We start from the raw sequence: 14,033 nt of genomic DNA, 5'->3' as shown, positions 1-14,033 counted from the left end.
TTTTATACAGTCTATAACCTAATTACATTAAATTTGTTATTAGATAGAATATAAAATTTTAAAACACTTAGTTTTGTTTTCTATAATTAAATAGAGGTATATGTCTATATGGTATGTTAGTGTATATTTTTATGTATATACAATTTTTTTTTTTTGAATATTAAAAATATGTTGTAGTATGTGTAATATTTTGTAGTTCATATACCAAATAATTTATAAGTTAATTTTCCAAACTATGACTACAAATCTATAGTATATGAAATAAACTAACAGTTTTAGTGTTGGTTCTATAGTCTAACCCGCCATACTAGGAGGATTATGCAACATGTTCAAAGATTTTTAATCTGCAAAAACTCATCATACAAAACCAGTGAAAGTAAAATATAGTATGTGAGATTAAAAGTCATTTTTTATCAAATCAACTTTTCAAATTTTAAAAGAACAATACATCTTCACTCACCTCCTTATAAAGTAAGGAAATAAAATCTTTATACATTTACAATGATGTTTGTTATCTTTTAAAACACTTAATTTTTATAAAAAAAAAATCAAATATAAGTAGAATTAATTTTTTATTAAATTAATTATTTAATGTTAATGGTATATTTGTAAATAAGTGTTAATTTCAGAATTTATTTTATGAATATCTCCAAAAATGTATATATTAGTAAATTTTGGTTAGTGTATTCAGTCTGGTTTGATGGGTATATATAGTCTCAGAATATTTATGTGCATTGAATCTGAACATCCATACATCAAATCTTGACTCTCTTTTTTTACCGGATTCGCTTTTTTAATTGTAATCAGATACATTATCAATAATGATAGTTTGTGAAAGCTTTATAATATTAATTAGGTACTGGCAAAAGAGAAAAAAAAAAAAAGTATTTCTGTAAATTGTACAATTGTTAGCGTTATTATATACTGCATAATCTGTGTGGCAAAAGAAGCACATATTTAGATAAACTATAATTAATTGACTGAACTGTCACAAAGTAAGGCTAAAACTGTTTTACAGAAATTATAATCATAATCTATACTCCTTCTGTACTCCCTCTGTTTCATAAAGAGTGTTATTCTGAAGATTTTTCTTTGTTTCACAAAGACTGTAACTTTACAATTCCAATGCATTATTTTATATTTCCAATACATCTTTTACCTTAGATTTCCTTAGTTTATCCTTAATTATAATTAAAATAGTCTATTAAAAACTTATTAAATAAAGATATATATATATATATATATATATTTTAATGTTTTCTTAAGTTGTGTGAAAAGTATCAAAGTGACACTCTTTGTGAAAGGGAGGGAGTAGTATAAAATTGCTGGATATAAAGTATATATATGTCCACATTTGTGTGATATAATCTAAAATTTTTAGAAACCCTTAAATGAGAGAAACAAAAATCACAACTGACAATTCCAACACCTGACCGACCTGAGGCAGGGAGGCACTAGTTTATCCTCCACGTCCACTTATTTCTCTACTTATCGACACATAATCCTGGTAAGAAATGTTTTTGCATGTTCTATGTTCTTCTCAACGTCCGTATGTTTATTTATTATTTGTATATTCATAAAAAAATAAAATAAAATTGCTATATTCATGACAGCGTCAACAAAATCTATTATTTACGTATACTTTAGTTATATTTTTGGTGAATTCACGTGTTGGCTTAGTGATATACACACGTGGTATCTTCGTCCACGCATTATGAGGAGGACTTCCTCCTGCTTCATTTCTTCCCTCGAAAATTTCAAATTTTATTTATTACTGCTACTGATCTCTTCGTATTTGTTGAGAAAGCTAGCTTCTTGAAACTTTAGGATCTTCTTCTATCAAGTTTTTAATTCGTTAATTAATATCTCAATCGGTTACAAGTTTCCAAAGAGCAAGTTTCTTAACAATAGTGATCGTTTAATTTTAAACCCTCAATTTTTGAAATTATTTACTTCAACGCTGGTGTGGTTTACTTCAATAACCGGCTTTTTTGTTGTTCATCATTTATAAAGCATGATATATATAATCATTTGGAGAATTTATCGTCCTTAAACATCAGTTTTTGATTGATGAGTACACAAATAGTTATACATAATGTTGAAGCTAGTGTATTTTAAATATCTGGAAAAAAATAGTTATCATCTTTTGTCAACAAGATGAATATAATCTTCTGTTTTATTGGATTCCAACAAATAAAGTAGCTAAAAGCCTAAAACTATCAGAAATAACATATAGCTAAAAAAGCCTAAAACTATATATTTATCATTAAAATATAACACTAAATTTAAAATTTCTCCACACAAAGAAGTAAAAAAAACCACAAAGTATTAGTAATACATTACTCTGTACGACTTCAAATGTTTTCATTTTATTATTTTGTTGCGGCATGCTTATGTCATTAGTCATTTACTCTCCTCTATTTCTCTCTTTCTTACCCAACTCTATATAAGATTTCTCCTTCTTCTTTTTTTTCTTCTCATCGAACTTTCACCTCTCTCTTCTCTCTACTCTCTTCTCTCTTCTCTCTTCTCTCACCCTTCAGACCAGAAGAAACAAGAAACAATCAGTGAGAGTGTCTGAAACCTTTCGATAACTACGATCAAAACAAACAAAAGCCATGGTCTCTCTTCTTACAATGCCGATGAGTGGTGGTGCTAAAACATGGCCTCAAACCCAAACTGATTTGGGCTTTAGGCCCATTAAAAGAAAGCCGAATGTTGTTATTAAATGCACGGTGCAGATCGACGTTACGGACTTAACCCAAAAACGCCAGTTATTTACACCTCGAACCACCGCGACTCCGCCTCAGCATAATCCTCTCCGGCTAAACATTTTCCAAAAAGCGGCGGCCATCGCTATCGACGCTGCTGAGCGCGCGTTAATCTCACGTGAACATGATACTCCTCTTCCCAAAACCGCCGATCCACGTGTTCAAATCGCCGGAAACTATTCCCCGGTACCTGAATCTCCCGTCCGGCGAAACCTCACCGTCGAAGGAACCATCCCTGACTGCATTGACGGAGTTTATGTCCGTAACGGCGCAAACCCGATGTTCGAGCCAATAGCAGGGCACCATTTATTCGACGGAGACGGTATGGTTCACGCCGTCAAAATAACCAACGGTTCAGCTAGCTACGCGTGTCGGTTTACTAAAACCGAGAGATTGGTTCAGGAAAAACGAGTGGGTCGACCGTTGTTTCCGAAAGCAATCGGCGAGCTTCACGGCCACTCGGGAATCGCACGTTTGATGCTGTTTTACGCGCGTGGGCTTTGTGGTCTCATCAACAACCAAAACGGAGTCGGAGTAGCCAACGCTGGTTTGGTTTACTTCAATAACCGGCTTTTAGCTATGTCAGAAGACGATTTACCGTACCAATTAAAAATAACTCAAACCGGCGATCTCCAAACCGTTGGACGTTACGATTTCGACGGTCAGTTAAATTCCGCCATGATCGCCCACCCGAAACTCGACCCGGTTACGAAGGAGCTTCACTCGTTAAGCTACGACGTCATCAAGAAGCCTTACCTGAAATACTTCAGATTCTCGCCGGACGGCGTTAAATCGCCGGAATTGGAGATCCCGCTCGAAACCCCGACGATGATCCACGATTTCGCTATAACTGAGAATTTCGTGGTGATTCCTGATCAGCAAGTCGTGTTTAAGCTCGGCGAGATGATTTCCGGTAAATCTCCGGTGGTTTTCGACGGAGAAAAGGTTTCGCGATTGGGGATAATGCCCAAAGACGCGACGGAGGCTTCTGAGATCATCTGGGTGAATTCGCCGGAGACGTTCTGTTTCCATCTCTGGAACGCTTGGGAATCGCCGGAGACGGAGGAGATCGTGGTGATCGGTTCGTGTATGACGCCGGCGGATTCGATCTTCAACGAGAGAGACGAGAGCTTGAGAAGCGTCTTGTCAGAGATCAGGATAAACCTCAGGACGCGTGAAGCCACGCGCCGGGCTTTGTTGGTTAATAAAGAGGATGTGAATTTAGAGATCGGTATGGTTAACCGGAACCGGTTAGGTAGAAAAACCCGGTTCGCGTTTTTGGCTATCGCTGATCCTTGGCCAAAAGTTTCCGGTTTCGCTAAGGTCGATCTTTCCACCGGAGAGATGAAAAAGTATATTTACGGCGGCGAGAAATACGGCGGCGAACCGTTTTTCTTGCCCGGTGGTGACGGCGGAGAAAATGAAGATGACGGTTATATATTTTGTCACGTTCACGACGAAGAAAAAGAGACGTCGGAGCTTCAGATAGTTAACGCCGTTAGTTTAAAGCTTGAAGCTACGATTAAGCTACCGTCTAGAGTACCGTATGGGTTCCATGGCACATTTGTGGATTCGAGTGAACTCGTGGATCAGTTATAATAATTATTGTAATGTTTGATGATGTTTATAAATTAGAAAAAAATAGATAGGTTTGATATAGTTTGATCGATCGATTGTTCTAACGATTTATCTAAGTTAGTAACGAATGGTTAGATTATATGATTTGGCTTTCTTCGGACATGCATCGTAGAGACAGAGACATATTTTTAAAACATAAAGAAATAACATTTTGTTCTTGAACCAGTTTCCGTCCTAAAACTCCCTCAGAAGTCAGAATTAACATAATACGTAATTAAAAAAAACTCAGAATTAAAATATGTTATATAAAGAAATTGACTATGCAATATGACTTGATTATATATCATGCGATCCTGCTGTTTTTTATACTTCAGTTCACGTAATTGCGTAACACTTGGTTATTATGTTATTTTAGTGAGCCATCTCTATATAGAACAATTGCCTTTACTTGTTATCTCATAAACAATTGTTCTGTAAATGGCTTAATAATATATATGGGTTCTGATTAGGATCATTTGCGTTCACCGGTTCATGCATTGACTCTGTATAGCATTATAGAAAACTTAGCTGTAGTACTATCGAAGATGACTAATGCAATGACGAAACTGAAGAAATGACGATGAGAAAATCAGACGCAGATTTTCTCGTACGTACGTATATATACTGAAAACACCCGAAACCAGCAAAAGCCTTGTTGAATATTCCCATAGATTCCGAAGTTTTCGAGCAATTTACAAATGATGGGCAACGTGTTTGTGGTATTAAGTGAATCCACGTCTGTATAAACTAGTTAATACTTATTACTATATAGACACTATATTGCAAAAGCGTATATGGTGGCCATAGAGTAGATATGTCTATATTAATGGACACAATCGGTGGGATTGTCAGATGAATGTATGACGATGATGTCATGGACCTCATGGTATTTACAAACGTTGCATGGTTAATGCTACACGTACGTTGTAACCATTTCGTTTTATCCGAATTATTTGCTCCAAAATTGTTGTTATCTATTGATGGTCGTCACGTAAAACAAATAGTTTATATATACAGTGAAGGTACACCCATATATTTCATCAGTTCTGTTATGTTCCATATATGTACGTAGTTCCATATCAGAAACGTCTCGAAACTACGTTTATTAAAAAAAGAAAAAGAAATAACGATTATAAATCATGCAAAAAGTCAAAGTTCTATTTGGAGGAATAAAAAAGATTTGAATTCTGATGCCTTATAAAATATTGAGGTTGTAAAATATTGTATAGTAAATAAATATATTGAGGTTGAAGGAAGCTATTTTTTTTTTTCTTCAGTTGAAGGAAGCTATTTATTGTTACTATATATATATATATATATATATCTCTCTAGTCTCTAGTAATGGAGCTATTTGTTGCTAGATATATTTTTCTACGCATAATAAAAGTAACTAAAATTAAATATAATTTTATCACATTTACAAGAAAATCGCAATCTTAAGTTGAAATCCGAATACTCTTAATTATCAAGAACTAGTGCTAGTCCCTCAACTTACATAGTACTTTTACCATCATAAATTGATTTATTGAACTAAAGCTACAAATCTCATATCCAATTCTTTTACTTAATGAAAATATTCAATTATAAAGTTTGTATGAGAATACATTATTGGATCACAAATGTCAAACAACCCTCTCTCTTTTCATTTCTTTGATGACCTTTAAAAGAAGTGAATAAGATGATCCCTACAGCTTGGCCGGGAGGTAATGAGGAGTGTCCCAATCAGTCTTGATGTGGTTTCGACTGATCTCTCTCAGGGAACGGCAGCCACTTAGTGCCATTGTCAGCTCAAACTCGTCTCTTAGCATTTGCAGCATCTTCCTCACCCCCGCTTCTCCATCCGCTGCAAGTGAGAACAAAGTCGGCCTCCCAACCTAATTGAACAAGAGTAAAACAGAGGTTATGTTTTGAATATTTTTAATATTGAGGCACAATGTGAAAAAGAGGTAAAAAAGCGGGTTCAGGGTTATTCCAAAAAAACTAATAATGAAGGGATCAAACTGAAAAGAATGAGAGAAAAACAGAGGATATGACAAGAGCTAAAGAGTATGTGATGAATGAGAACTCACAAAGACACCTGAAGCGCCAAGAGCCAAGGCCTTAAAGACATCGGTTCCACGGCGCACACCACCGTCAAGAAAAACCGGTATCCGACCCTCCACGGCTTTCACTACCTGCGATTTTTGCTCGATTTATCAATGAAGAAAGCTGAAACCTCTACTTAAAAACAGTTTTTTTTATCTTGATCCACTTAAAAGGACTACCTCTTCCAGGGCCATGATAGTTGCAGGGACATAATCGAGCTGACGAGCTCCGTGATTAGAGACTATTATCCCTGCAGCTCCATACTCAACAGCAATTCTTGCTGCCAAAATTTCAAATGATCAGAGGAAGTTTTCTAATCATTATGAAACTTCAAGTAAACGGGTTAATGCATATTTTTATCATTCTTAGTACTGTTTTCTTACCATCCTCAGCTGTAATAACACCCTTGACAAGAATTGGCAAGCTTGTGATAGATTGGAGCCACGTTATATCCTGTAAGAAGAGAACAGACAGCGAGCTTCTAGATTATTATGAATCTTGGTTGGCAAAAACAAAGAGTTAAATGTACGAACCTTCCAGCTTAGTGACTTATCAACTTGACCAGCAACATATGAAGCTAGCCCCGAGTCATCAGTCTGCAATTTTCAACAGAGCAAAACAACAAGTATTAGTAATTGAGCTATTAGATCGAATTAAGTTTGTTATATGTCTTATCTTATGACCTTGACTATTTTCCCAAGATCCAACCCTTCGAAGTTCTTCAACGTAAGACCTCGAGGAAGCTCAAATCTGCAAGATAATAACCATCAAGAAAAGCGAAAGATCTAACAAACCAAATTGGTTTGGATGTGATGGTGTGAAGTTTCATTCACCTGTTTTTGATGTCGGATTCTCTTCTTCCAAGCCTTGGAGTATCAACAGTAAGAGCGATCGCTTTAAATCCAGCTTCTTCAGCTCTTTTTACAAGCTGTCTTACCACATTTCTATCCTTATACACCTGCATCAAGAGAACAAACAGTCCATTCAAAGCCAAATTTTCAGAAGAACAAGTAGAACTATATGAAACTTACATAAAGTTGGAAAAAACGAATCCCGGGTCCTGTGGAAGCAACTTCCTCAACACTACAAGTAGCCCATGATGATAAAGTCTGAAAACATCAAAGAATACAGAACGTGAATACATTAAATAGATAGATATCTTAATCAGGTGAAAGAGAGAGAGAGACAAAGAATCAATACCATAATTGTTCCAGCAGCAGAAGTAGCTCTCGCGGTTGCAAGCTCGCCTACAACAATAACGAAACCACTTCCCATAGTGAACTCAAGATCTTAAACAATCGGACAAAGTGACTCTAAACAAAAGTCTTGTTCTTGACAAGAGAAGAGAGCTCAAGATCGTCTTTTGGTTACACACAATTACACAACTCTAGACAGACTTATTATTACTTACCATCAGGATGGGCCATTTTCTGCATAGCGGTAGGAGCAATCATGATTGGCATAGAAATGTTAAACCCTAAAACCGTAGTGCTCACGTCAATGTTGCTTACATCGATAAGAATCCGAGGCCTAAATCTGTTTTCCAACTCATAGAACAAACACAAACGATTAAATTCCTCCAAAATAAACTAAAAAGAAAGATTCTTTGTTGTGCGAATTGTTGTTTTTTTGCCCTTACAAGATCCTAGAGAAAGCGTTTCGATTCTCCTGTAGCGTCCACTGATCCTCAGCACCTGATGCATAGTAATCATAAACCATCTTTGGTAATTTCTCCTTTGCTATCTTCTCATACTCCATCACGTTTGTTATCTCCATTTTTTTTTTTTCCCTGTCACGAAAAGTTATATGATTACAGCTTCTCATCATCAAAATCACTTTTTAAAAACTCCAGAATTCAAGAAATCAGAAACAAAAAATGAGACTGACACTAAAAAAAGATCAATCAACACTTCAACAGTAATCAAAGAATCATAAAAATCTAACCCAGATTCTAAAATTCACAGGATCTTGACTCGTTGGATTATCGATTAGAATCCAACAATCAAATGAACGATCATGAACGAGAGAAAGTAACAGAGAGCGTACCTTAGAGGTCTAGAGAGCGACTTTGGTCTTCTTGTGAAGGTGGCGAAGAAAAAATTGTTTTTGTTGATTGAATATTCCTAATATGGATACACTCTTAAGTCACAAAGAGACATACGTCTCTGTGTGTATTTGTCAGTTGTGATTGGTCACGTGGTGGATCCGTTTCCAAGAAACACACTAGGCTTTTTTATTATTTTACCAACATTAGTTTATAAGGTCATGTGCATCAGCATATCAATCAAGTGTCCTTCAGTAATTAATTCTCAAATTTAAATCGAAATTGACAATATAAGGAAGATACGTTCCTATAATTGGGACGTATTTTATCTCGTCCGTCCCCACACGTGTCCTATTGTTATTTGTTGTTGTTTTTTTGGTAGGGTGAAGCAAAAACAACCGAAGAGTCGAGATCATTTCTTTCTGTTCTCTCCTTTCTCTTCACTCTTTCTCTCTCAGACGGCGATTTGTTTGCTCCGGCCGATCTGAAATTTCATTTTAAAAATCTCCTCATGCAAAGGCCGATCTGCTCTTTCAATACAATCTATCCGGCTCCCACAAGGTATCAAAAATTCTCTCTTCTCTAAAAAACAAGAATCTGTGCGGAAAGATGTTGAGCGTGCCTTTGGAGTCTTGCAAGCTAGATTCGCCGTTATTAAAAATCCATCTCGTTTATGGGATAAGTACAAAATAGCAAATGTTATGAGAGCATGCATAATACTCCATAATATGATTATCGAGGATGAAAGAGGAACATACAGTTACCGAAACATTGTTTCTGAATTTCAACACGGAGAAGATGTCGATCAAACATATACCGTCGGTGCCGCCAGTTTGGGTTCCAATATGAGCACTACAATTACTCGTCTTACAGAAATTCGGGATAAAAAAGTCCATGAACGGTTAAAAAAAGATTTGATTGAGCATATTTGGACTAACTTTGGACATCTTCCAGATAATGAAGATTAATTAAAAAAAATCTATGAATTTAATAAAATGTATGTTTTTATCTTTGATGTTTGTATGGTTTATGTTTTTTATCTTTCATGTTTTAATTGTATTTTTTGTTTTTTTCAAGTTTTTGTAAGTTTGTAATTTTCTTATGTTTTTAATGTCAATGTTATATGTTTTATTTAAATTAAAACTTTAATATGTTTTTATAGATTTATTTAAATAATTAATTTTTTTAATTAAAAATAATATGAAGGACCACACCCTAAAGGACACTCTGAAGGACACCAATGCTAAACAAAACTTAAGAAACTCTCAAAATATAAATAAAATAATTGAAGGACAAAAATTGAGGGACAATGGATGCACATGCCCTAAGACCCATTACCAATAACATCTAGGCATCTATAACCAAAACATATATGAGATGGTTAAGTTGTTAATGAATCATCCCTCGGAGTCAATCGTCACCTTGCAACAAGAGTCTCTGCACAAGATGCACGCATAGCTAGTAAATCAATCATGAAACAATTTAACTAACTTCTCCTTTGTAATTAATCACCACATAAGTCACTGTGTAAACATATGTGTGCTTGTCACGTGATGATGGTTAATAATAGGGATTATTGGCATTTTAATACATTTTTCAAACTTAACTAGAAATATAGTACATGTACCATTTATAATTGGAAAAATAGTCAGGGTCCCACTTGTGAATAGAATGTTTGTGAGATAGAATTGTGAGAGAGAAAGAGAAATGAGGAAAACATATATTTATTCAAGTATTTTGGTAATATGTTTTTTTTTTAAAACAAAAATTCAAATATATAAAAATCTATATTTTTTTTCTTTATAATTGATATGTATTTTGTTTGATGATTTTATTTGATAATATTAAATATTTTTTACAAATTTTATATCCGTACACATAATTTAGTGTACGGATGTCTGTACACCTTATTAAATGTACAGATTTCTGTACACTTTATTAAGTGTACATATGTTTCTACACATTACTAAGTGTAAACATTACATCTATACACTTAATAATGTATAGAGACATCTGTACACTGAATAAGATATGCATATATCTGTACATTTAATAAAGTGAACACACATCCGTACACTTAATAATGTGTACAGTCCGTACACTTAATAATGTGTACAGACATCCGTACACTTAATAAAGTGTACGGATAAAAAAGATGTATAGAATATATTTAAAAATTATTAAACAAAATGCATATCAAATTATAAAGAAAAAAAATATAAATTTTTTTGTATTTTCCAAAAAAAGATTATATTAACAACTATTTAAATAATTATCCTAATTTTTCAATCTCACAAATGGGTCCTACATAACTCTCATATCTCACACACACTAATTAAGTTTCAAAATGTACTAAAATGCCAACATACCCTTAATAATAATACATCCTAAAATGAATCCGGTTAACAAATTGTTCAACTAGAACCAAACCGAATTTTACTCTGTTATCTGCCTTATCATCTCTGAGTGGAAGTTTGAGTGAGAGCCATTGTAGGAGCGCTCCGAGCAAAAGAAGAAGAAGCCATGACTATAGCTCTTGCTTCTTCCAAAGCTTTTTCCTCAATCTTCTATACTTTAGCTCCAATTAACCGGTCGAATTTTGTGTTAGCGTGCTCCGGTTCAAATCACGTAGACGTCGTTGATCGGAAAAGAAGAATCGTCATCTTCGGTTCGAGTTTGGCGCTCGCGTCGACTCTGCTTGGTTCCAGTCAACAGAGATTTCCCTTGGAGTCTGCGATCGCAATGGAGAAATTGAAGGAAAAAGAAGATGAGCTTGAGGAAGAAGAAGATAGAAATGTCAATCTCTTCCAGGTTTCTCCCTAATTGTTCATTCAGAAGCTTTTTTTTTTTTTTTGTTAGTCTCTCTGGTTTAAAAAGATTCTCAATTTTGCATTTTTTTTGCAGAAAACTTCGTCGTCTGTTGTTTACATAGAAGACATTGAGCTGCCTAAAACGTCTTCTGGTGATTTTGCTAATGATGAGGAAAATGCAAAGATCGAAGGCACAGGTTCAGGCTTCGTTTGGGATAAGCTTGGTCACATTGTAAGCAATATGATCCTTCATCTGTTATGTTTCTGTGTTCTGAAATCCTTGAAGAACTAATCGCTTGTTTCTTGTACAATGTAGGTAACAAACTATCATGTCATTGCCAAGTTAGCTACAGATCAGTTTGGTTTACAACGTTGTAAGGTCTCCATCTTCTTTAATCCGATTGTAGAAGAAAGCACAAAGCCAAGTCAAGTAACTTAAGAAACAATCACAGTTTTGGTTGTTGTGTAGGTGTCTCTTGTTGATGCTACGGGAACAAGATTTACCAAGGATGGGAAAATTGTGGGTCTTGATCCAGATAATGATCTAGCTGTGTTGAAGGTATATTCTAACCCAATGTTATGGAAGTTTGGAACATATATACAAACCATTTGAGTCATACTTGTATAGTCCTTTTTACTATTGTTGTTATATATCCAGATTGAAACCGAGGGTCGCGAATTAAACCCTGTTGTTCTTGGTACCTCGAATGACCTACGCGTAGGTCAAAGTTGCTACGCGATTGGGAACCCATATGGATATGAAAACACCTTGACAATAGGGGTAAGAGTAATAAGATCCTGAGTTTGTCTTCATATAAGACACTCTGCAGTCTAAAGATTGTTATCATGGGGCTCTTTGTAGGTAGTGAGTGGGTTGGGAAGAGAGATACCTTCACCTAATGGGAAGAGCATTCGAGAAGCTATCCAAACAGATGCTGATATTAACTCAGGTAACTCACAAACATGTCTATCAGCTTTCTCATCCCATTGAGTTTTATGAAACTCACAGGTTTTGGTTATGTAATATAGGTAATTCTGGAGGGCCGTTGCTTGATTCTTATGGCCATACTATAGGCGTGAACACTGCCACATTCACCCGAAAAGGTAAGTTATGATCTTTTTAACCAAATCTAAGAACATAACCATAACTCTTTTCTTTGATTCTCTGTTTTCTTCCTACATGAATAAGATACTGAAAAGAGATCACTTTTTATGTTGCAGGGAGTGGTATGTCTTCCGGTGTGAACTTTGCCATTCCCATTGACACAGTTGTCCGAACAGTACCCTACCTCATTGTTTATGGAACAGCTTACAGAGACAGATTCTGAAGAAAACCAAACATCTTTGTTGATAATACAATATAAGAACATTCAGACTTTTTGTCTTCTAAATGTAAATACAAATAATTTCCAAAAGAGTTTCCAATGCATATGTATACATTTTTTTCTTCACAATAACATGTGAAACATCGATCATACAAGGACATGGGAGTATAGTTTTTGAATTTGGGCATAATGAAGAGACTAGGTCCAAGATAAGAAGAAGACTACAGTATTATTGGTTACAACATTGATGAAAAATTTGGGGAGATTCTCTCATAAAGTCTCTACTATTTCAGCTGAATCAATGAAAGCTGTTCCTCGATAGAGCAATCGACATGGCAAGATGTCCTGCAAGAGGAAGGGATTAAGATCATACCAAGACAACGCTGTTCAGTAGGAGAAGGAGACGATCTTCTTATGCTACGGTACTCAACAGTGTCTTGGAGAATTATGTTTCCTTGCTTGTCAATACAATGGAAATTGCCAAGGAAGAATCTCCCGTCTTTGGTTCCTACTAGCATCTGACGGAACAAGAGCTTCTTCACTCGTGCAATTGGAGATAGATCCGACCCTTCAGAGGTCGACGCAACAATGTTGGTGCTTCTCTCTGCTTCTTCTTGTTCCATAACAGGCTTCTTATTCTTGTTATATATGCTTTAAACCAAAAAACAAGCGTAAACATCAATAACACAAAATGGGAACAATCAACTTTATGTAGAAACAGAGTTAACATTAGAATCTTATAGATGTAATTAACCAAAGTTCTAAACTTTTGTAACACCCATGCTCTGAAACTTTTAGATTTATCTGGTTCTTGGCTCAATCATTCAAACAGGGTTACTTCCAGAATCTAAAAGTCTATATAGTTAATACATATGAACCAAAAGCCAATCAATTTTCCCAGGAGAAATCCTAATTTCACAACTTTCGAGTCTAGCGATGCAAGCAGAAGTGCGGAAAAAAAAAAGATTTTGACATTGATGAAGTAAATTCAATACTAAAGGTACCCGAAATATTCAATACCCTTACACAAGAATAAGAATTAGGAGGTTAGGGGTAGAGATCAAACCTTAGGGCTTTCTTACTTGGGTGGTTTCGATTACAGAGTTTTTCTTGTTAAGACCAACAGGAGAAGCTCAAAAACAGAAGGCTTTGTCTACATAATTACCGTTTGGTCCTTATGCTTTCAGAATATTTTGTTTTCTCATTTTTTAACTTTTTGAAGTCAATTTACGCCCTGTGGTCAATAATCGAAAACAACTCAATTTTTTGCACGAAATTGGGTTCTTTATTTGTCAATTAAAAGTAACGGAACCAATTCGAAAATAAATAAAAATACAGGTTTGGTCTTAACAGTGTGGCCTGAACCGAAGAGATTTCTTCC

At 35.2% G+C, this 14,033-nt stretch overlaps 4 protein-coding genes across 7 annotated transcripts; 2 read left to right on the top strand and 2 right to left on the bottom strand.

Moving 5' to 3' along the window:
- Nucleotides 1–2,482: 2,482 nt before the first annotated feature.
- Nucleotides 2,483–4,493, top strand: LOC104792977 (9-cis-epoxycarotenoid dioxygenase NCED2, chloroplastic). The gene has a single exon (XM_087477653.1). The coding sequence runs from the start codon at nt 2,619–2,621 to the stop codon at nt 4,368–4,370; it is 1,752 nt and encodes a 583-aa protein (XP_087333779.1). The 5' UTR covers nt 2,483–2,618; the 3' UTR covers nt 4,371–4,493.
- A 1,397-nt stretch (nt 4,494–5,890) lies between these two features.
- Nucleotides 5,891–8,759, bottom strand: LOC104792976 (glycolate oxidase 3). 2 transcript variants are annotated; one of them, XM_010519247.3, is made up of 12 exons: nt 8,520–8,759; nt 8,113–8,262; nt 7,885–8,009; nt 7,674–7,720; nt 7,505–7,582; nt 7,307–7,431; nt 7,157–7,223; nt 7,007–7,069; nt 6,857–6,926; nt 6,653–6,753; nt 6,458–6,562; nt 5,891–6,262 (listed from the first exon to the last, which is right to left on the bottom strand). In XM_010519247.3, exons 2-12 carry the CDS (start codon nt 8,247–8,249, stop codon nt 6,074–6,076), a joined length of 1,107 nt encoding a protein of 368 aa, XP_010517549.1. In that variant the 5' UTR covers nt 8,250–8,262; nt 8,520–8,759; the 3' UTR covers nt 5,891–6,073. The 2 variants fall into 2 exon arrangements, with proteins under 2 accessions (XP_010517549.1, XP_010517550.1); XM_010519248.3 differs by having other exon boundaries at nt 8,418–8,548.
- Nucleotides 8,760–10,901: 2,142 nt separating this feature from the next.
- LOC104792974 (protease Do-like 5, chloroplastic) lies at nt 10,902–12,781 on the top strand. 3 transcript variants are annotated; one of them, XM_010519245.3, is made up of 8 exons: nt 10,902–11,328; nt 11,422–11,559; nt 11,644–11,706; nt 11,797–11,886; nt 11,986–12,108; nt 12,190–12,277; nt 12,357–12,431; nt 12,549–12,781. In XM_010519245.3, exons 1-8 carry the CDS (start codon nt 11,041–11,043, stop codon nt 12,653–12,655), a joined length of 972 nt encoding a protein of 323 aa, XP_010517547.1. In that variant the 5' UTR covers nt 10,902–11,040; the 3' UTR covers nt 12,656–12,781. The 3 variants fall into 3 exon arrangements, 1 of the variants encoding a protein (XP_010517547.1); XR_015573922.1 differs by having other exon boundaries at nt 10,932–11,328; nt 11,644–11,701; nt 11,780–11,886; XR_015573923.1 differs by having other exon boundaries at nt 10,933–11,328; nt 11,644–11,701.
- Nucleotides 12,653–13,818, bottom strand: LOC104792975 (uncharacterized). The gene is made up of 2 exons (XM_010519246.2): nt 13,719–13,818; nt 12,653–13,303 (listed from the first exon to the last, which is right to left on the bottom strand). The coding sequence occupies exon 2, from the start codon at nt 13,273–13,275 to the stop codon at nt 12,937–12,939; it is 339 nt and encodes a 112-aa protein (XP_010517548.1). The 5' UTR covers nt 13,276–13,303; nt 13,719–13,818; the 3' UTR covers nt 12,653–12,936.
- Nucleotides 13,819–14,033: the final 215 nt, after the last annotated feature.

This window comes from Camelina sativa, chromosome 12 (genome assembly GCF_030686135.1).
Source record: "Camelina sativa cultivar CO46 ecotype springtype chromosome 12, ASM3068613v1".
Classification (NCBI taxonomy): Eukaryota; Viridiplantae; Streptophyta; class Magnoliopsida; order Brassicales; family Brassicaceae; genus Camelina; species Camelina sativa.
This window is presented reverse-complemented; position numbering and strand designations above follow the sequence as displayed.